At 38.6% G+C, this 23,835-nt stretch overlaps 1 protein-coding gene across 4 annotated transcripts in view; it reads left to right on the top strand.

Annotated features, from left to right (window-relative positions):
* The window catches only part of acot7 (acyl-CoA thioesterase 7), a 54,888-nt gene that overhangs the window by 19,695 nt on the left and 11,358 nt on the right, over window positions 1-23,835 (top strand). For all 4 annotated transcript variants that reach the window (XM_061057158.1, XM_061057157.1, XM_061057156.1 and 1 more), the window contains 2 exons: window positions 17,157-17,273; window positions 20,954-21,138. In XM_061057158.1, coding sequence (XP_060913141.1) covers window positions 17,157-17,273; window positions 20,954-21,138 — 302 coding nt within the window. The remainder of the gene's footprint in view (window positions 1-17,156; window positions 17,274-20,953; window positions 21,139-23,835) is intronic.

The raw sequence follows: 23,835 nt of genomic DNA, 5'->3' as shown, positions 1-23,835 counted from the left end.
TTGAAGTTGTTGTTACATTGACAGCACTCTGGGCTGTTAATAGCTTTGCTTAATGGGGGGAAGAACCATAGACTGTAAATTGGACTTGACTATGCGGTGTCACACATTACCTTTTGGACTGCTGTTTTGGAGCTCTTTGCATTATGGCTATCAGCTTGCCTTGCTTTCAGTCAGAAGCAACCATATTGTGACAAGAGGCTGGACCTGGAGAGGAGAGGAGAGGAGAGTTATCTAAGTTTAGAGTCTATGTCCACGGCTAAAACTTTAGCTTGATACTGAACGGCATTCAGTCTGAACGTCTTCAAAGTGAGATTGTGGAAGCTGAGAATGTTTAAAGTGCCCAACCATCTTTGTTGATCAGTGACGTGGATCGGCGGCGTCAGTCCGATATCCGATTAGTAAATTACCTCATTATCGGACCTGATACTGATATTAGATGGGATCGGTCCCATCTCGAGTTCTAACCCCTCTCCATTTTTCAAAAGCATCTCCAATATTTATCCTAGTTTTACCACTTTTCTGGTCGCAGAGCTTATTAGAAATATCCAGCTAGTCCAAAATGCAGCAGCTAGGCTTCTTACTGGTTGTAACAGACGACATCACATCACTCCAATTTTAGCTTCATTACATTGGCTTCCTGTACATTTTAGAATCGATTTTAAGATTTTACTCATTATTTTTAAAGCACGGACGGGGCTGGCTCCAAGCTATATAACAGAGCTGCTGACACCATATGAGCCAGTCTTAGATCCTCAGGTGGGGGCCTCCTGGTCGTTCCAAAGTCGAGACTTAAAACTAAAGGTGACCGGGCCTTTTCAGTCAGGGCCCCTCGACTTTGGAACGACCTCCCTGAGGAGATAAGACTCACAGATTCCCTCAATTCTTTGAAATCCCTTCTTAAAACATACTTTTACAGACTTGCTTTTATGTGATGTCGTCTTCTTAATGTCTTTTCTTACTGGCTTTACTATTTTTATCTTCTTTTACTTCTTACTGTTCTTTTATTTATGCTCCTATCTTAACCCCTCTTATGTTTTAACTTGGTCATTTCTTATCTTACTTACTTTGTCTATTTATGTTTTATATGTATATATACTTTTTATTTGTATTAATAAATGAGATAATTCATTCTCTTGTTTCTATTTCTTTTCCTGCTCTTACCTTCTTATTGCTGTTATCTTTTGATTTGCTTTTAGCTCTTTTAGTTTCTTACGTCTTTTTAAATCTTTGCTCCTCTTGGTCTCAGCTCTTGTTGTTGGGTTCTTGTGTTCTTCATCAGGGTTCTTATCATGGTTCTTGTGATGGTTGGGTTATATATGTCTGTTGGGTATTGTGCACTATGGGTTCTTTTCTGTTCTTTTTAGTATTTTGCATTTGTTATATTCTTGCTGTTGTTTATGTTCTTCTGTGTTTGGTTTAGTTTGCTTTGTTCTTGTTTTTGCTGTTTGTCAAAGCACTTTGTAAACCTGTGTTTTTAAAAGGTGCTATATAAATAAAGTTATTATTGTTATTATTATTATTATACAGCACTTCAACAAAGCATGCTTCCTGAATGTCTGATTATATATTGAGGTAATTTTATGATTCCACTCAGTTGATACCTTACATACTGGTCCTTTAATATAACACGAGTGGGTGAATTCAATCAAAACACAAATATGATAAAGAGACCCAAACTGTATTTTTTGTACCAAGCTGTTATCAAGTTTATGCTGCACTGTTGGGCATTATATCCTGGATCTCTACAGGGATTGATCTACTTTTTGAGCACTTTTGGCACTGGAGCTCTGGCTTCATTTTTCAGTCCAGGAGGTTCGCTGCTTGTGAAACCCAGAATGATGAGGAGAAATCAGGAGTTTGACGACAAGAACAGCAAATGGAAATACAAGGTCATTGTAACAGGACATTTAAAGTGCCGGTGCCGTTTCCAATTATGTGCTTCAATGACAAGATGGCTACCTCACACACTTATCATTCACTGACTTGTCGTTTGACCTTGTTTTCTTTTTACAAGGAAGAAACTTCTGTTCTCCTCTGTGTTGTTTCTCCCTGGACTCTTTTTCCTCCCTGGATTTGATTAAGATTCCTAAAAAACAAAGTTTATGAGGTAAAAATGACAAAGCATAGAGGAAACAATAAAGAGAGCAGCAAACAATGATTAAAAGCATGACAAAAAAAAACAATTCAATGAATGTATTAGATGGCTTATCCATCCGTGACCAAAAAACTTAAGCATCTGATGTCCCAAACAACAAAAAACGCAAATCCTGACTGGGAACTATTGGAGCTGCATCCGTAATGAATCCAACATTTTTATCAGCACAGAACATATGCCTTTTTATCAGTCGAGGTATATTGTTTCTGGCAGGTTATTCATGCCTCAGACTGCCATTTCTATTGAGGTCAGCTGATGTAAAGAGGACATCAGAAAGACACAACTGTAGTGAGGAGGAAAAGCAGAGGGGAGATGTTGAGTCAGAAAGGGAGGCATTGAGAAGGAGACAGGACAGGACAGCAGGAGGGGAGGAGGAGGGGACAGATAAGTATCTCCCGTGTCATGGTTGCCTTCTTAATTTGGAGAGCTTGCTGAGAAATCTGTCCAATTAAAAATCAAATGAGGAACAAGCATGCGGGTCATTTAGGATACACGTATACGCTCGCACACACACTGCCACTCGTTCTCTGTACATGCCATTGCTCATTAGGCAATGTTCCCTGTTGTTCGCTGCTGCTGCTTTCACTACACTTATTATGTTTACATAACTGAGTCAGGTCAGGCAGCCAGGGTGCTTGCTCTCTCCTCTCCCACTGTGTCTTGCACTTTCTCAATTTCTCTCTCTTTTTTTTTTTTTTAATCTTGTTGGAGGAAAGCAAACTTTCTTCTAGGTGTCAACTACAGCCTGTACACTTAATGTATGTCTCCAGTTTTCTATGTTGTGGACAAGTGGCCTACTTAGCTTCAGCCTGAGGAGATATACAGCACATGCGTGAACACAGCAAGAATACCCATGCATGTTCATATTATATATGGAGACAGCCTTGAATACAATTATTCTTTCTTTTATGCCATCATGTCTTAAGATCTATGAAATATTCCATTGATGAATCCTGAGCCCAAAAAAATGACACCACTTCCATCCAGTCAGAGATTTGACAGTGATGTCACTGAAGCTATTTTTGGCTACTACAGTCGAGTCAGTTACCATCTTTATAGTCAGGAATAATAAAGCTCTTATATTCCTCTTTTTGCTTTTGTTATCAAAAAGAAGGTCTAAAAGTTGAAACACACTCAGCACAATAAAACATATTTACCTCTGTATCTGCAGAAACTAGAGGTGCAACTGATCACAAATCTCGGATTGGATCACAGATTTTTGCCACGGATTGGACTGTTTCTTTCAGATCTTTTTTATTATAGCTTTTCTACTTTTCTGCTAGCCACAACTCAAACAGTGCATTTTAATAGCACATCAAATCAAAATGCATCTCCATGCATTTTAATAGTGTAGCACATCCTTAATTTTCTTCACTCGTTTTATTTAGAATGTGATTTGAAAAGGCAGCCTGTTATATAAAAAGTGGCATCATTTCAATAACAGTATCTGTGACCCTCCGTCACGGACATCAACTTAACAAACAGAAAAGGGAAATCTTACTGTGAATAACGAGTTCCCTGTAATCTACAGAAAATGTCTTTGTTATCTTTTATTTGTCAGATCTTTTTACCTCAAATGAGCATTGACAGTTTTGAACACATAACACACACACACCCTGTTCATTAAGGGGAAGTGTGTGTGTGTGTGTGTGTGTGTGTGTGTCTGCATCGGCTGCAGAATGCAGAGTGTGAGTCAGACAAAATAACCATTTCTTCAGTTTTTGGAGCGAACACAGGTAAAGTGTTTTGTTTTGCTAAGTTTACAACTGCAATGTGCAATGTTACTTTTGTAAAGCTCCTGACTGTTTTTATGCACCACTCATGATACATTTCTGATTGATGTTATACTCAACCACAGCTGATACATACATGATACATACAGACATGATAAGATGAAAGGGGTAAAGTTGAAGAAGGGTTTGAATCAAAGTAACCATACACACTGAAATATCAGCACTTAAGAGCCATCTCTGAAACTCCACCAAAAACATGTGTCAAATTCAATTTTAAAAGTCTACATTGTCTTCTTATTTGTATAGCGAAACTCCACTGGGACTCACTGGGACTCTGCAAAGGGATTTAGCGGCAGTACATTTATTTTACACCATGATGATACATTTTCTTATGATCTGTGGATCAACAGTTGGGTGGGATCCAAGTCAATCACAAATGTTTGAATCTGAAATACTTGAGAATCTCTAATGAATGTCCCTGTTGACAATGTTTAAAAATAGTTTTTTGTGTCATCAAGACTAACATAGAATTTTAGTAACGACTTATATTTTTAATAACTTTAGCAGCTTGTTTATTTTATTTTATGCACATACATTTTGTTTGCAGCAGTAGTTGACAGATGTCTCAAAAATGTGTGACTAAAGATATTTTTCTGACTGGAACTATTGATGTTAGCAAGGAATGGATTACATTTTTTGGTGTGAAGCATCAGTAATGCCTGCACATTGTGCTTAATGAAGGCCTGTGTGGGCAAAGTTGCTTCTCAAACAATGGAAACCTGGGTATGAAATGAAAGTCTCCAATTGCTTGAAAAACCCTGAAAATGTTTAAAAACCTTAGAGTTGGAAACTTATTGGATGCCCCTTAACTCAACAATTCTGTTCTTTCCCCTTCTCTGTTGCTTCTTCTTTTCCCTCTGCCCACCTCTCCTCATTATCTCTTCCTTGCTCTTCCCTTCTTCTTTAATGTTCTAAGAAGCATACTTTATGTTGCCATGGAAACAGCAGTTGATTGCCACTGGTGGACACGCTGCCGTCTGATAAGCACATTGAGAACATAAAGGAATAAAATAACAAACACATTTTAGCATGGTAAGATGTGTCTTTGTTATGCAGTCGACTTAATGGCCACCGTAGAAACATAATGTTTTGGGTTTTTTTCCCATCAGTGCACAAACAATCATCAGATGTTGACCTGTGCTTGCTATTAGTTTGCACACTGCTTTCTGTGCAAATCCTTGTGAAACCCCAGCACTGCATCTACAGTTTGCATGATTGTGTGAGAGAGGAGGAAATACAGAACTGTGCCCACAGAGTGGTTGGCCTACATGGATTTAATGCTGCATGTGTGTGTATGTGTATGTGACAGATTTGAGCCAGGGATTGCCTGAGCACAGGAACACATCCATCACTCTGGCTCTATATTATCTGCCCTCTGCTCTGATCTATGCTCAGTGGGTATATAAATATGTCACAGCCTGAGACCCAGGGAGACAGGGATATGTCCACTGGAGCTTGTGTGATCGACCTTTAGGAGTGTGTGTGTGTGGGTGTGTGTATGTGGATTGCCTTCACTTATTCTACCTCTAGACTTGTCCTCAAATACAACATTGATTCAGAAATAAAAAAAAAACTGACGATTCACTGTTTCAGCCTCTCAGAAACTCAAGAGATTGTTGAAATATCAGGAGAAAAAGGTGAAAAATCACTTCACTACTCCAGATTGAAATATAGAACTTCTTTGATCCAAAAGGCGAAAATGCATACAACCACCAAATCCCAAATGGAAATACAAAACAAGATAATTACCAAAAAGATGTAAATAGGAAATTATTAATGCCGTTGAATCTTTAAAAAAATCTTGTGGGGATGCGCTGATGAGTTTATCTTACTGTATTACTTTTAAAAGCACCCATCCTACATTGTTTCATTAAGTTACGTATACTTTTTTTTTTTTTTAATTCATATTTGGGCTGTTAGTGCCTTTGTTGTAGAGATCAGACAGTTGATAAAGTGGGAAATCAGGGAGAGAGAGAGTGGGGAATGACATGACAAAGGAGCAACAGGTTAGATTCCAACCTGGCCCACCTGCTTGGAGGACTATAGCCTCCGTACATGGGTCACCCACTAACCGCTAGGCTACTGGCGCCCCAAGTTATATTTTCTTTGAATAATAATCAATAATGCACTTCAATTTAACATTATAGTCAGGTTACAACAACAGCACATATTATGTCTTCCAGAATGGTAGCCCAACAACAACAAAAAAAAGAGTACTGCCTTTCCTCCCTCCACTGGCTGTGGCTCAGTTGGTAGAGTCAACGCCTCTCAATCAGAAGACTGAGGGTTCGTTCCCCAACTGAGCAACATGTCTAATGTGTCCTTGGGCAAGACACTTAACAATGCATTGCTCCCTCTGCTTCGGTGGTGGTGTATGAATGGATTAGTGTTGTACTTGCTCTCTGATGTACATCGCTTTGGATAAGAGCATCTGCTAAGTGAATTGTAGAATGTTCAGTTTTGTCTGTTTTTGAGAATGTAAGTCAATAAATAGATTAAAGAGGAAATCACAGCACCTGAAAAAATCTTTTTTTGCTGACTAAATGTGTTTTAAGGTTCAAGTTTATGTTGCTGAAGTGACATGCAGGTCAATCAATCAATCATCAATTTGTATAGCGCCAAGTGTTCTCTCGAGGCGCTTTACAAAAGAGCAGGTAAAAGACCTTACTCACTGTGATGGGATATGGGGAGATGGGATAAGATGCAGGAAGGATTTCTCCTTTGTATTCCTCGCATTCCAGTTGTCCACACACAGGTGTGGACTTGATACTGTCAGTTCTTTGTGACACCTTTGATGCATTACCTCATTGCTGGGTTAGAGGCGTTCTGATTACACCATCCCACACCCATTGATGAAGACTCAGATATAAAGCAAACTTGAAACCAGAGAGTGAGGTAAAATACAACTTTTTACTGATAATTTGTTTTTGCATCCCTTAAAAGATTGTGCAGCTCTTCTGATAAGCTGCATACAGCATCAACATCTTCCACTAATCACAGACTATGACAGCCTGTATATAGGCTAGGGGCAAAGCCTGGAGCGAAAATGAGTCTGAAAATGAGCATGTTGCTATGTGTAGCATATCAAATATTTATTTTATTTTAACTTGGACACATTTAGAAAGAAACCTTCCTAGTTCATTACCTTGTGCCGGTTCAACCAAGCAAACTAGCTGCAATTCTTCATCCCCAATTCAGAATGAGTGTGCAGAAAGGGTCATCACCCAGTAAAAACACAGAAGATACAGAACAAGATAACAATGTTTATAAATGTTGAATAAAGCTCGCCACAGCTGGAACGGCAAAATGTTCAAAGAATATGCAGCTTATTGGTCTTTGGAAGAGGAAGTGGGCGGTCTGCAGTGTGGCTGTAATGTTAACAGAAGCTGTTTCTATAGTAACATCTCATTAGGAGGCAGTTTGAGCCGTTTGATACTGTCCATGATTAGAGCACTTGTTGGGGAGGGGACGAGAAAAACAGAGAGAAAAAGGAGCATTTCATTGGTGGATAGCGGTAGGAACATGGCAAGAACAGGAAGAAATACAGCTGAAAAGAGAGAAAGGGTATGTAAAGGATGCGATGAGAGAATAATGCATCCTTTTCTGTCCCACACTCCTTCCTCTTGGATCAGGGGATGTCTTGCATACAATATGAAAGTGCTGTGTCTGAGTTGGTTGTAATTAAAGGCTTGAGGTTGGTAGACAAGAGTTGATGGGTGATGAGAGCTGTCTGGAAGACTCCCTGTATTGTTCTCATGCCTGTTGCCCATGGACAGAGTTGTGCACAAAGATTTGGGGAAATGGTCAGAAGGAATCTTATCACAGAGGTATTTTCCCCTCTGGCCAACTGGGCTGCACTAAAGACTTAGTTACTAATTGCCATTTTTTCCTCATTTGGAGCGAGCTGTCTTTCCTCTTTATACACACCAACTCCACCACCCCCCACCCCCCACCCCCCACCCCACCCCGTCTTTCAAGTTCCCACCCCATGGCAAAGGGAGAGTCATAGTGTGCCATGTCACCCCGCAAATGTGTAACGTCAGGCCCAGGGCTGTCTTGGCCTTGCTTGTCCTCATTTGCAGTCTCACATTGAGCCTCACTCCAACCTTTTACATGGACTGTACAAGGAGAGGGGATTATGCAGGAGTTGCATTAACAGTCCACTGATGTTAGTGATTAATAAAGACAAGCATCTTTGCTACTCAAGGACAGTGCCGTCATTTGATGTATCTGACTCGACATTTTAATCCCAAGCTTTGAGACTGAATATCGAACACAATCTTGTTGAAAATGAAAACAAAATAACAAAAAATGATCTATGCTCCCTGTAAAGCTTTGTTAGAAAGAAATACCAATGTTTTCTGATAGAGATGCCGTTAAGCACATGAATGGAGGGCGCAGTATATATAGAAAGTAAAAGAGAGGTCAGCAGCAGACTGTAAACAAACAACATTGGGATGTAATAATGTGGACACGTGATTGTCTGCCACTATTACAGTAAAAATACTTTAACGGCCAAAAGTTTAATCATAATTGGATTTAGATTTCATGTTTTGCAAAATTGGAGATTGAAAAGGTGAATGCTCTGGTGCTGGACATTACAACTTTTTATTATTAGGCTATTGAATTAACATTTTAAACCAGAATTAAACATTTGTGTAAAAAAGAGCTCTATAACAGACAGACAAACCCACACTTTGACATACTGACAGCCTTCTAATGTCATTATGGATGGATGGACAAAGAGAGTGAAAAAGTGTGAGCTTGCCCCAAGAGAGGAAACAACTCTCGTGCAGTGTTATGGTCTATTAACTCACATCGAAACCTTCTGCAATGAGAATTATATTGACAACAAGTTAGACAGGTGTTTCACATAAAAAGAGTCCATTTCCACTAAGTCTAAAAGACCATCATAAGTATTTGCTTGAGGTTGCATTGCTCTACACATGCTACTGACTGCCTCTATAACAACTCTGTGTTCTTCATTCTTCTAAAAAAACTAGTTGTTAATTTTGTCTTTTTGGAATGGTATCATATGTTATGTTATGTTACAATATGGTAAGATATAGTATGGTTTTGCACGGTATGGTATGGTATGTTAGGGTATGATATGGTATGGTATGTTATGGTATGGTATGTTATGGTATGGTTTGGTATGGTATGGTATGGTATGGTATGATATGGTATGTTATGGTATGGTTTGGTATGGTATGGTATGGTATGATATGGTATGGTATGTTATGTTATGGTATGGTATGTTATGGTATGGTATGTTATGGTATGGTTTTGTATGGTATGGCATGGTATGTTATGGTATGGTATGGTATGGTATGATATGGTATGGTATGGTATGGTATGATATGGTATGGTATGGTATGTTATGGTATGGTATGGTATGTTATGGTATGGTATGGTATGATATGGTATGGTATGGTATGGTATGGTATGTTATGATATGGTATGGTATTTTATGGTATGGTATGATATGGTATGGTATGTTATGTATGGTATGTTATGGTATGGTATGATATTGTATGGTATGTTATGTATGGTATGTTATGGTATGGTATGTTATGGTATGGTATGTTATGGTATGGTATGATATGGTATGGTATGATATGGTATGTTATGGTATGGTATGTTATGGTATGTTATGGTATGGTATGTTATGGTATGGTTTGGTATGATATGGTATGATATGGTATGGTATGATATGGTATGTTATGGTATGGTATGTTATGGTATGTTATGGTATGGTATGTTATGGTATGGTTTGGTATGATATGGTATGGTATGTTATGGTATGATATGGTATGGTATGTTATGGTATGGTATGTTATGGTATGGTATGATATGGTATGTTATGGTATGGTATGATATGGTATGTTATGGTATGGTATGGTATGGTATGTTATGGTATGATATGGTATGGTATGTTATGGTATGGTATGGTATGGTATGGTATGTTATGGTATGGTATGTTATGGTATGGTATGATATGGTATGGTATGTTATGGTATGGTATGATATGGTATGGTATGATATGGTATGGTATGTTATGGTATGGTATGGTATGGTATGTTATGGTATGGTATAGTATGTTATGGTATGGTATGTTATGGTATGGTATGGTATGGTATGGTATGTTATGGTATGGTATGTTATGGTATGGTATGATATGGTATGGTATGTTATGGTATGGTATGATATGGTATGGTATGATATGGTATGGTATGTTATGGTATGGTATGGTATGGTATGTTATGGTATGGTATAGTATGTTATGGTATGGTATGGTATGGTAAGGTATTTTCATAGTATGATATGGATTGGTATCCCATTGCATCACATAGCATTGCAACGAAACAATCGCATCACATCGCATCGTACCATATCGTGTCATATGACTGTATATCGTATCCTATCATATCGTATATATCCTACAACGTGTGTAGGATTCCACTTTCCTTCCATTATAATTCCTGTATGTGCCTGAATGACCTCTCAAAGATGATTTTATTCTCATAAGATGTCATTTCATTACAGAGAAACTGCATAAAATGTAATGTATTTCACAACATTTAATATTTGCAAATGGAAGATCAAATGAAATCAGAACAGATGAAATCTCCAAAAAAAAGCAGGGTTACAATATTTCAAGGATTAGGACCATCATAGTATATCAGCTGATGCAGACTGCTGCTGAGAGAGCTGCTGGTTGTAACTCTGCTTTGAGTTAAGACAGAAAAACAATAATACTTCTTCTGAAAATGCAAGAATAATACATCGCTTATTACAGCTTATATGGTTCTGTTTGATAGTTTTATTGAATGCTATGAAATAATTTAAGCTGTAATTGTTAGTGATCTAACAGGAACATTAGTACAACAGAGAATTTAGAATAATATTGTGGAATGCCTTGGTAATATTTAGCAAAACACTTTAAACCACAACAGGTTAGTCTCAAATGTTGCCCTTCAGAAATAGTTGAAACTCTCATTTCAACAATATTTGATGTGACTGATGCGATATGATCCTCAAAGCTAATCCAGCCTTCTTTTTAGACTTGAGAAGCTTCCAATGCAGCACACATAAACACATAAAGACAAATAGACCCAGAAACCACTCAAAACACATGCGAGAGCAAGTGTCAGCGACAAAACCAGCTTGCGTCTATTGTTTCATACTGGAGTGTCCTTACAGCCTGCAGTGTGAAGCAGCGTGATGCAATGCCAGTTTCTATTTTCTCTTCTGTCCCCTGAAATAAATAGAATGGAATCTTAAAGGATTAAAGGTTAAATGATATCTGATAAATGATGAGCACTGTTCTTTAAATTACATATTTTGGCCATTTTTGCCTTTATTGGACAGCTGAAGAGAGACGTGAAATGTTGGGAGGAGAGAGTGGGGGATGACATGCAGCAAAGGGATGAGGATGGAATCAAACCCACTGCCGCTGCAACAACGACCATAGCCTCTGTACAAGGGCCACACGTGAGACATAACTGCTAGGCTCTGGCGCCCTGACGATGCTGAACTCTTCAGTAGGAAAGTGACACTAATAATAGCCTTCTATAATGTGAGAAGGCGCATAATGACTCCCTGAATGATACTTGTTAAACAACAAGTGGTCAAAACTCATAATTACAATAATGGTGATCTTCCCTGTGCAGAGGAAGATGTTTACAGATACTGGAAATAAGGCTTTCATTGTAATCAATCAATCAATCAATCAATCAACTTTTATTTGTATAGCGTCAACTCATAACAAGTGTTATCTCGAGACACTTTACAAGAAGCAGGTAAAATACCTTACTCATTGTCTGTTAACATTACAAAAGAGCAGGTAAAAAGACCTGACTTAGTGTTATGTTACAAAAAGCAGGTAAAAGACCTTACTTATTGCTATGTTACAAAGATCCGGCCTATCCATCATGAGCACTTTAGCAAAGCAGCAAAAGTTACAGTGGTAAGAAAAAACTGCCTTATTAAAAGGCAGAAATCTTCGGCCGGATCCCCGGCTCATGACGAAACAGTCTTCACAGGCCTAGACTGCGCCGGGCTTGGAAAGGGATAGGGGGAGAGATGGGATAAGATGCAGGAAGAGGGATAGGGAGCAAGGGGGTGGGGGGAGGTAGACCGTCCATCAGCAATCCGGTGGGGAGGGGAGGGGGTGTGGGGGGGTTGTTCTGGCAAGCCGTCAACCGACGATCTTGAGGAGCCTAGGAGAGCTCAAGAGCTCCCAGGAAAGTAGGTGGTTAGTGACTGAGATTTATAGATAGATACATGCAGTATTATGATGTACTGTATATGCAGAGAGAGAGAGAGAGAGAGAGAGAGAGAGAGAGAGAGAGAGAGAGAGAGAGAGAGAGGAGCTCAGGGTGCCAGTTCCCCCGGTAGTCTAAGCCTATAGCAGCATAACTAAGAGCTGGTCTACACCAGCACCAGCCCTAACTATAAGATTTATCAAAAAGGAAAGTTTTAAGTCTAATCTTAAAAATACAGACTGTGTCTGCCTCCCGGACCCCGGCTGGAAGGCGGTTCCAGAGGAGAGGAGCCCGATAACTGAAGGCTTTACCCCCCATAGTACACTTAGAGACTGTAGGTACCACCAGCAGGCCTGCACTCCGGGACCGCAACGCTCTCGAGGGACAGTACGGCACTAGTAGCTCCTTCAGGTAAGATGGTGCCTGGCCATTTAGAGCTTTGTAGGTGAGAAGAAGGATCTTGAATTCTATTCTAGACTGTATAGGGAGCCAGTGCAGAGAAGCCAGGACAGGAGTGATGTGGTCCCATTTCCTGGTTCTGGTCAGTACACGAGCTGCAGCATTCTGGACCAGTTGAAGAGTCTTTAGAGATTTGCCAGAGCACCCTGACAAAAGAGAGTTACAATAATCCAGTCTGGAGGTAACAAATGCATGAACTAGTTTTTCTGCATCACTTTGCGACAGGATATTCCTGATCTTGGATATATTATGAAGGTGAAAGTAGGCTGTTCTTGAAACTTGACTGATGTGAGAGCTAAAAGACATATATAACTCCTAGATTCCTAACAGTGGTGCTAGATGCCAGGCTGATGTCATTAAGGACAGTCACATCACTAGAAAAAGTCTCTCTGAGGTTCTTAGGGCCTAGCACAATAACTTCAGTCTTGTCTGAGTTAAGTAGCAAAAATATCACAGTATTGAAGCAGTTTAGTATAATATCACAATATAGGTGAGCAACATGGAAGCCTTCATAATAAACATTTAAGAATATTCATAATGTACTGTACGTAGAATGAAAAAATATCTTCTTACCTGTGGGAATATAGACTTAGAAAAAGGTGAAGGAGTCCACTTTTTTTAAACCTTGAAAGTAAGAGGCCCTGAGGATATTAATCCAAAGTCTCAAGTTTTAAAGGAGATTTTAGAGTCTGTTGGCAGCCCTTGCAGTTTTTGGAACAACCTTGATGGATGTTTCCCTCAAAATAGTGTAAGTAAGTGTAGCCTCTGGTCTTGTAAGGCTGTGTCATGGGGTAATTGGGGTTGCTGGTCCTAATTGAGGTTATTCACCCTTACTGCGCAGCTTGCATTTTGTATGGTCACATTTACTTTGTAGTACATATGCAGAATACTTTAAGTTGTGTTGCACTTAGAAAAGCGTTGGTCTTGGAGTTGCTGAACAAACTATTTAATGTGCGAGGTTATAGATTCTGTTGGGCAAAGCTTGATTGAAAACCTTTATATGTTAACCCCTCTAAGGTCCTATGTCCAATGTCATTTGTTACTATATAAGATCCTCCGACAATTTAAGTTGGCAATTTGGTACATTTTAATTTACGCCATTTTTGAGTGGAAGCTGGGCACTTTTAGTACTCCTTTAATTTATTTTCACTTTTTATGTAGTCTCCTTTGTAAACGAACAAGCTAAGATGCATCAGGTTAGATATTAAACTGATGCAGAACAGCTTTTGCATTTGTTTGGCTGTCCAGTATTAGCTCTCTATGCTCAATTTCTGCCTCTACCAACCCTTGAGTGAAATATCTGTTGCTTCAGCTGTTAAATGAAGCATTATGAAATGTTTTCTGTTTAGTATGCCTAAAACAACAACTAATGATAGAGGTCTGAGGGAATCCAAACAAATCAGTCAAGTTGAGCAGTGCTCCCCAAAAAGCAAACCAGTTAACTAGATTACTTTGTGTAGCATATCTGCTCTAGGACTGTGCTCCAAAAATCTGGCTAGATATGGCAATATATCGTCATGTGCTCCTTGCGAATACATGTGTCGCTACAGATTTTACAGAGTAGATATGACTGCAAAGCTGTGATGACAGTTTTGAAAGACAATTGACCTATGGTGCAGTTCACAATAACACCATAGCTCAGGGATTCAAATATTTTAATGTATTTCTAGGATCTCTGAGGACCGGATTTGGAGTGTTTTAAGTTGTAGGATCCTTAATATGCCTCTGCTTTTATTCTCAACAATAAAGAACAGCTGTTGTGGTGAATTCTGTGTAGGACATGTTTATTATCCAAAATCAATGTATATCACGATATGTATCGTATCGTGGCCTCTGTATCGCGATATGTATCGTATCGTTGGGTTGTGGGAAATACCCAGCCCTAATCTGCTCCAATCAAAATTTCTCTTTAGTAATAAGTCAATGTATTGAGGTCAATAGAGCTCATGCATGAGGCTAAAATCATCTACAGTGATCTGATGGGAAGTCTCAAGCAGAGGCCACAGTGATATCTTCATGTAGTGTGTATTTCAATTGAATGGAAATGTTTACACTTAGTTTAGCGTAATTCAACTTTTTTTCATTCGATTTCATCATCTTGTCAGGTCATGATCCTACTCCATTAAGCGTTACATGCTCAGACATGACCACTCCAGGCTTTGAAAAGCAGCAGCGCGCTGTGCCTATTACCCAGGGGAAATTTTCAATCTTAGGTGAGATCCCATCAATTTTCACAACAGAGTGGAGCTGGGGAAAAAAAAAGATGATGGCTTTTGTAAAATGTATTGCTACAGGCTTAAGCAAAGGAAGTGATGTGCTTCCTTGCAGACAAACACTTAAAGCCTGAAATGCTGTTGTCACCTTTCTGAGCTGAGGCTACATCCTCAAGCTTGATCAGAGAGCTAATTTAATACATAACCTTCCATCATCAGTGTTTGTGGTATGAGTTCAAGATGATGGTTTTCATGTAAAGAAACAAACAAATCTGTCACTTTCAGCAAAAGTCAGAACTTGATGTGATTTCTGGAATCAGTCCATTTTTTCTTATGAAAACCCTTTTTGGAAATTAAACTTCCCGTTTTGTATACCTGTCTGAGAAAGATTTAAGTTGAAGGGCTAGGGTTTAATAAATTTTCTCTCCAGACCGAACCTTTAGAGTATCATCAGCAGAATTAAATGGAAATGATGCTGAGGCCATTTTGGGATGAGATGATGTCAAAGTAATGCCATGTTTATTTCTTTATTAACTGAGTGGGAGCACTCTTACAGTGAATGCTGCATTTGGGAGCAAGCAGCACATTCTGTTTGTACTCCCACACATTTGGCTGTCATAAATAGAGCCATGCAGTGCAGATGGTAGGAGCCTTTGGAATACACACCAACCATCAGCAAGCAGACTTATTGATTTTCTGTAGCATGAGAGATACAAAGGGACGTCTGAGGAAATGTTTGGGAGCAATAGAGGTGTCTAGTGAAGGGTCTGTTGTGTATCTTTGAATGAGTGCAAGTTCATAAAACACACATACAAACACATACTTTTTCTGAGATTAGAAACAGATGCCACCCTGTTCCTCTCTTGTCTCCTATCCAACCCACCCACTCAATACAAGATGTCCCACTTTTTGTGAGAGACCCACAAACAACTGTTTCCTTTGCACATGACAGAAGCTGCCTTCATGTGTGGCACAAGCAGAAAAAATAAAGTGGTGGATTTTTTTTGTATTCCTCTCTGTCTACTGGGTTAGTTCTACTGCTTCATAAATAATAGGGGTCAGGCCTTTACTGTAATGTTCAATCTTACATTTCCTGCTCAAAGTGTTCCCTTGCCCATCATATTAAATCATAAGTGCTCCGTTAACTTTTTGATGATGGGGAATTTGATTTGCTCACATGTCTTCAAAGTGATACTTTACCCAAAATGTGTCTTTTTATGATTGAATACTGACCTCCTGTAGGTTTGAAGGGGGTTTGAAAGTGTTTGTAGTTTGATCTGTCACACATAAATGCTTGGGTTTTAGACTGATACAGTAAGCTGTTATGGCACAGCATCAATGGACCAGACAGTAAGATTAAGAGCGTATATGATTTTTTTTTTTTTTAACCATGCAGTAGCCAAAATTCAAAACATTCTGTTGGCTTCTTCAGATGATGACCATGTGATTTAGATCACATCTGCTGTGCCAATGGTTCATCTCCATCTCCTTCCTTGAAAATCTCCTGCACCACTCAGTTTTATCTTGCCTAACAAAATGCTCATTGTGTTACAAAAACTTAGTAATACAGTATTTTTGTCAAGATAAGGCTTAGCATATTGGTGATTAAGCTAGAAACCAAAATTACAAAATACCCATAATATTGGTTATTTCCTCATTTAAGTGTTGTGTTCTCTGTCTCCCATAGTGAAGGAGTGATTCATTTTAGGTCACTAAAATTACTTGATGAAGGCGAGAGAAGGGTCAACATCATGGTCTTGGAAAATGCTTCTATTAATGTGTTGGATGAGAAAATCTGCTGTTCAAATCCAGCATCAACAGCTGCCTAAAGGTTTATTTTTGACTTAAAAGGAGAGCAAGTGTGTTCTACCTATAAATCAAAAGTGAAGGAGTGCAAAATGACACATCAAAAAATCAGCGGTTGTACAAATGTAATAAACAGGTCAATTCCAGTATTGGTGTATTCTTGGACTTTGGTAGTTGGCATTGAAAAATAAACTAGACTAGAGGGATGGCAAATAACATAGTCAGTGTCTTGCCGAAGGACACTCTGACATGTGACTCAGGAGCTGGGAATCTAATCTCGTACCTTCAGGTCAAGACCGACTGTACCACTGAGCCACAGTCGCCCCATCTAGTTTTAAAGTGTTGAGAGCCATAGAAAACAATAAGATATGGATTCAGAACATTTAGAAAATATATAGTGATCTGCCAGTATTGAATATAATGTGTATTTCTCAACACTCACCTGTGTTTGTGTTTGGAACAGGTGTGACCATGAAGCTGATGGACGAGGTTGCAGGCATTGTTGCCGCTCGTCACTGCAATACCAACATTGTCACTGCCTCCGTGGATGCCATCAACTTCCATCGCAAGATCAAGAAAGGTGAGGATTAAAAAGGTTTATTATGAAGCAGGATCTTGTCACGACCTTTTATTGTACTCATTCTCTTTCACCTTTGTCTCTTCACAAACTTAATGAATTGCACACTCTTAAAAACTCAGCTACATGATAATGTGGAAAAACTGCCATCTATAAATTCAGCTTCAGACAGTGCTGTTTTAAACTGGGCTAAAGCCAACATTAACAGATGTCAAACTGTTACTTACGAAGACAAGTTGTGTTTTGTTGGGCTGTCACTTCATCAGGACAAACACATCCTTGTTATGATTGAACTATTTTCCATTACAAAGCCGCAACTCCTGAACTGTTTCATTTCAGATCATTAGTGATATTTTTTTCCACAGCACTTTCTCAGTTTATCAGCTCAAGATTTCCATGTGGACAAATTAAAAGCATCATTCAAAACCATCTCCCTCTTAGCCTTTGACATCATAATGGGGAAACATCAGGTATTTTACTCACAAAGTTGATACCATTTATATGCTTGTCTTTTTTTTCTGATGGTTGAAAACATCATGTAAGATTTTATTGGCAGTACTTCTTTAGACAAACATTTAGTCCAGAGTGCTTGTCAGGACGGTTAGAGGCAAACGTACAAGCAAGTTCATAAATCTAAGAGGCAACAAACATACTCTCCTGCAGTTACATCCCCACTCCAGACAAGTCCAAGAACATCACTTCTGAGCAGACAGAGCTGCACAGTAGAAAAGGTTGACAATGTGTAGTCAGGGGATTTTTTGTACTGCTAAAATCGGTGTGAGTCTTCTAAATCCCATAATGGTCAGGCTCTGGTTCATGTGAGATCCAAACAGCATCTTCACTTTTGGTTAATTATTATTTGTTTCGACAGTTTGTTCATTAGCCTTTTTGTGGAATCTAAACATGTCACAAGTGATTGAAAACAGTTGAATCTAAGTGGTGTAGAACAGTGTATGACATTTATGGCTGACAGTTTTTCTTGGCTCAGTGTGTGTTGAATGTTCATGTGCTGGAAATGAGGGGATCCAGACCTTCAGATGTTATGATTGCCACAGGATATGTTGTTAACAATGGAACAGCTACATCTCTCTCCATTGTGGAATTATGAGACCAAAAGGACTTTTTTATCCTTCACAGCTCAGCGCAGCTCTGCCAGATCAGCTGTAGGGTTACTGTCTGTACTGTACATTTTCAAATATGGTCTGACTCAAGAAGGCCAAAAGGAGACCTAAGTACAGTGAGTATATAAGAAGAATGTGATGGAGAAGGGGCCACTAACATTTAAAACATACCTTTATAGCAGTTCCAGGGCAAGTAGTCAGAATCGAAGAGATTGACAGAAAACCATGTCAACATCTTTCAGCTGTCATTCCATTTGCTGCCTTTTCTACGCTCTCAGGCTTCAGTGCATTTTCCCATTTTGCTCAAGATGCTCAGACACAAACTCAAGAGGTGTGCTGAGGACAGTAATAATCAAGGATCCAAACCAAGCCTGTTCACAGCTATGGGCACTGAAGGATTGGTAATGTTTTTAGTAGCATGTGATTCTATTTTTAAAAAACATCTCATTTCACATATAGGGTCCTACGAGCTGCTATAATATTCTCCATTCGGGTGAAAAAACATAGACAAGGCAGGTTAAAGGACAGACAGTAAACTTTCGTTAAGATGGAAGGTAATAGACAAATACAAGAAATATTAGCACAGTGAATGTTTCAGTTTTGACCACACACAGAGACACAGACAAAGTTAACATTAAATACAGTTAGATGAAAAGTTAAGACCCCGAACATTGAACAGGCCAAGGTCTGTGTCTGTGCAAGGCTCATGCAGAGGATGTTCAGATGATTTGTTTATGGGTTTTTGGAGGTCCCACTGTGTCTAGCCTGAACAGTCCACTTAACTAATTGCATGGATTGTTAGTCTCTGTCTTAGACAGTTTAGCTGAATCAGAGATGATTTACTCAAGGCAGGAACATGTTAAAACACTTAATGGGCCAAAAACAAGTGAAAAGATAAGAAAAAAAAACCCATCAGTGCATGTGCTGATTCTGCATGCTTCATGGTAGTGAATGAACATTGAGTTTGCATTTCCTCATCCTGATTCATTCATTTATTACTCTTCACTTCTTCTCTTCACTGTTCTTCACCCAGTCTGAATTATGACCTTCATGTTAATTCACAAACACGTGAGGTCCCTGAAGGTGACGTCATATATGACTTTCATCTCATAGAGGGTGGAGATTTTAAAAATGAAAGCCTCCATGCAGTTTAAACTTTGTTTGAAATTATATATTAATCATTTTGCACACAGTCTTTCTTTCATAGTCACAGACAGGATTCTTTTGAGGGAAATAAAAACATGGGTCATTGTACTGTAATCAGCAAATTAGTTTTAAGGACAGTTATGAAACCCCATATAAAATATACAGCACATACTTTAAAAAAAGCACATTTCCATTTTCCGTCCACTTTTTATTATTTATGTCTTTGGTAGTTTTATAAGCTCCAAGTCACATACTCAAGATCTGTCACAGATTTATAATACCCTCTCCCCTCATCTCTATGGCAACAGCAGTAATAATACAGTACCAGCACATCAAAGAGAATAAAGAAACACATCAGCAATGCTATGTTGTATTAGCTGATTCTTTTTCTTTTCTCCACCTTTCTGCATTGACAAAAGAATACGAGCACAGATTCTGATGAGTCAGGTGCATTAGATGGATTTAAAAGGTTGAATTCAAAGGCAGGAGAACTTTACACAATGCTCTTAGCAGTGAATCGGATTCGTCCTCCCTAATATAGAATTATATATGTTAACATCTTTAAAACGGTTTTAAACTTTATATTTATACATTTCAAAACTGTTTGTTGTTATTTATTTCTAGACATCCTTCTTTATTATTCATCTGAGTTTGAGAGAGCTGCAGGCTGTACTTTTTAAATTCTGGCAGCCAGAGATCACTCTTTCAGTGGCCCAGACTTCAACAAGTTCATGATGCAACCACATGAAGGAGATTGCAAGAGCAGATCCCAAGGTGTCCTGAGCTAAATAGATTGTTTACCAGCTTATTTCAGATTCAATTCACTTTCAGTGTACGTAGAAATGAAGTTCCTCCTTGTTACTAGGTCTTTGTTCCTTAATTAACCCATTCCTCATAACTTATCAATACCTAACTGTGTTTCAGTCCTTATGGCATTTATGGATGACTATCATATGTGGAAATAAGGGTGGTTTCCTTCTCTCTCTCTCTATCTTTAATATTTTGAAATGTATCATAATTAAGACTGTTAATTATCACTGTATTGCTTCTTTTATTTTTTTGTCTCTTGTACTGTTTATCCTTAATGTCACATATGTCACTAGTTCATAATTTTGTCATGTTCACCAATAAAGTAAAATGTTAAAAAAAATGTATGGAAATATATATATATATATATAAAAAAGAAAATAAATTAATCTTAGTTTGATTTGAATTATAAATACTAGTTCATATTATTGGATTTATTTTAGACATTCACTCATTTTCATTTGAAACTTTAGCATTTTAGCACAGGTAAACTCTTCCACAACCTCTTTATCATAAATTCCCAACATAATGACACTTCTATGGATGACTGAAAAATAGAACAGATTGAATTAAGATTTGTCTAATCTTTTTTTTTCTTATCTCCCCAAGGCTGTGTGCTGACGGTGACAGGGCGGCTCACGTTTGTGAGCAATAAATCGATGGAAATCGAAGTGTTTGTGGATGCAGCTTCATTGGTAGAGGCAGAGAAAGGAAGGTACCGTGCAGTCTCAGCCTACTTCACCTTCATCTCTCTGGACAAGTACAACAGACCTCTGCCTGTTACTCCTCTAAAGGTTGGTGCTATTCAGTATCCACTTTCATTCTGTCTCTTCTTTCAAACCTTAATGAAGATAATATCTGATTCTGCACATCAATCTGTGTCCACAAAAGGCTACGTTTGCTCAAGCATCACACCTCTTGTTTAATTTTGGTATAGTGAGCCTAATTAACTCTGTTTCTTATTAAGTTCATGAGTTGATATCTTTTCTTTTTCCGTGGCCTTACCTTTAAAGTCTTTGTAAGCTTTTTAGTTAGTTTAAGACTAATAAAGATTTAAACCAAAATTTCCACGGGCGATTCATTAGATTACAAACAGGAGAGAAATGCAAAAATCAATAAACAAATCTGAACTTTTCTGTACTTTGTGTTCTTTAACAGAAACAAGGTATAAAAAGATTCCCATTGACAAGACAAATGCTATTATGTAACTCAGCAAGCCTCCATGGTTTCCAGTGAAACTTGTGACAGATAAAAAGTTGTGAATTCTTCACCATACATCAAATTAATGCCCAAAGTCTCTCTAATCTCTTCACTTCTCTTTTCAGATTATTTGATATTCTCTTTCTCTGCTTATTGGCCTAATGGAACATCCCTTCACTCTGTCATACCTGTGACTATGGGATAGTTTAATGCAATATAGTCTCTGATTTTTGGCAGTTTTCCACACCGGTGTCAGCACATTTAATGCTCTGCTGTGTCTGCGTAACTTTAAGCACTGAGCAATATATGTCTGGCTGACTCAGCACTTATTGTCAGGATGTAAACTGTGCATGTGCACCTGCAGACTGGTGAGATGAGCTTGCTGTTTGTTCTGCCTCGGCAGTACATGACGAGCCAAACCCTGTTTTATGAGCAAACACACCAGCCATCTGTCTAAATCAGCATATTTAAATGATATCCTGGCTCCATTCGAACAGGCCGATAGTCTCTGTGATTATTGCTTTAAAACACGTCCAACCTTTGTGTCAGATGAAGTCAGCTTGGCAGTAAGTGGGTTTAGGCAATAAAAGAGACATTACAATTACATTCAAAGCACTAAGTGGAGCATTTAGTGAACTGTAATTAGTTTAAGCATCTATATCGTAATAATAATACACATTTTCACTGCACATTTTGTTAATGTAGTTCTATTCGATGTCTTTGGACATTTTTTATTTCGCTGACTGGCCAGGATGATGCTACAATTCAATAATTCACTTAGAAGACGCTTTTATCCAAAGCGACGTACAAGTAAAATACAAGTAAGGATCTAGAGAGCAGGAAACAATGTCGGTAAGAGCAAACGATCAGCTTTAAGTCTGATCAGAAACAGGTGCTGACAGGCAGTGCACAGAGTCAAAGCACAACATCGACTTGAGAGCTCTAATCAGCATCAAAACACCATCCTATACTGTATATCATCATCATCAGTATCAGTGTAGGTGTTCATGAAAGGGTCTTCAGCTTTTTCTTAAAGGTGCAGAGGGACTCTGCAGATCGAATGGAGTTTGGTAGTTCGTTCCAGCACTGGGGGGCGACAGAGGAGAAGAGTCTAGTTAGATACTAAGAACCCTGTTGTGAAGTTTGGATCAGATGCCTTTCATTGGCAGAGCGTAGTGGGCTGGAGGGAGTGTAGACCTGGATGAGAAAGTTTAGGTCAGGAGAAGTCGTTTCTGTCGCTGTTTTGTTTTGAAAGCATTGAATTTGCTTTGCAGTTTAAGGTAGGTTGTCCGTTGTTGAATATTATGTGTTACATTTATTGTTCTCTTCACATCCAGACAGCAATCGATTAATACAAAACTAAGTCTGTTCAATTGAGAAGCCCACCTGCATGTCCATATGTACAGCCTGTGTAAGAACATTCTACCTGTGCATTCTGCTACAACTAAAAACTAGCAAGCTGGTACACATGCAGGGAAAGGGAAAGCTGGTTTGATACTGTTACAGTAAGAATGACATCAATGTGCTGCGTTTCTCTTCCTTTTACTCTTGCCAGATGTAAAGTTAAGCAAGGTGAAGTATTTATTTGAAAGTAAAAACTTTGATTTCTATCCAGTTGGATACTTCTTAAATCTAGCTTAGTCTTTGTTTTGTTCCCCAAAGGTATTGACCTAAGCTTTAAGCAAAGTCCATAACAATAGGCTGAGGCTAGCTTCAGCTCAATTTGGCCTACCAACAACAGGTCATTACTCTCTACTAAGTGCATTCTTGAACAAAATTCAGGGTTTGCACCTGAGCTAATCATTAAACTTTCAGTATGTGCAGAGGACTGAGGGAGCCTGGGAAAATGTTTAAAAAGGTCCAGCAGCAATATTTAAGGAGTAAAGAATCAAAAGTCAACTGCTAAGTAGCTTTCTTGGTTAATCTGCAGCTATCCTTTTACCTTAACCAAAAATAATGAACAAAAGATGTAGAGAATTGAGACATTTTATGTACAACAAATGGAGATCTAACGTCTTGTCCTGCTATGTCTCTAGCATTATGAGTGTGTAATAAGAAATTTGAAGGAAGAAAGCCAAGACTGGCAGCGTGAAGAGTGAAGCATGGTAAAGGGTTGTTATAGGTGTTGTTCTCTTGCTGCCAAGTGCTGCAGTGACCCCTGGCAACATACGTTTTCATAAACCCTTAGAGTTGCATCATCATTCTTTAACATGTTCTAGAGGTGAAAATAGACTTCTCTGCTTCTCCCCCTGCCAGACAGAAATGGGTATTAAATGTGTGTCTGTGTTTGT

Source organism: Labrus mixtus, chromosome 15 (assembly GCF_963584025.1).
Source record: "Labrus mixtus chromosome 15, fLabMix1.1, whole genome shotgun sequence".
Lineage (NCBI taxonomy): Eukaryota > Metazoa > Chordata > Actinopteri > Labriformes > Labridae > Labrus > Labrus mixtus.
This window is presented reverse-complemented; position numbering and strand designations above follow the sequence as displayed.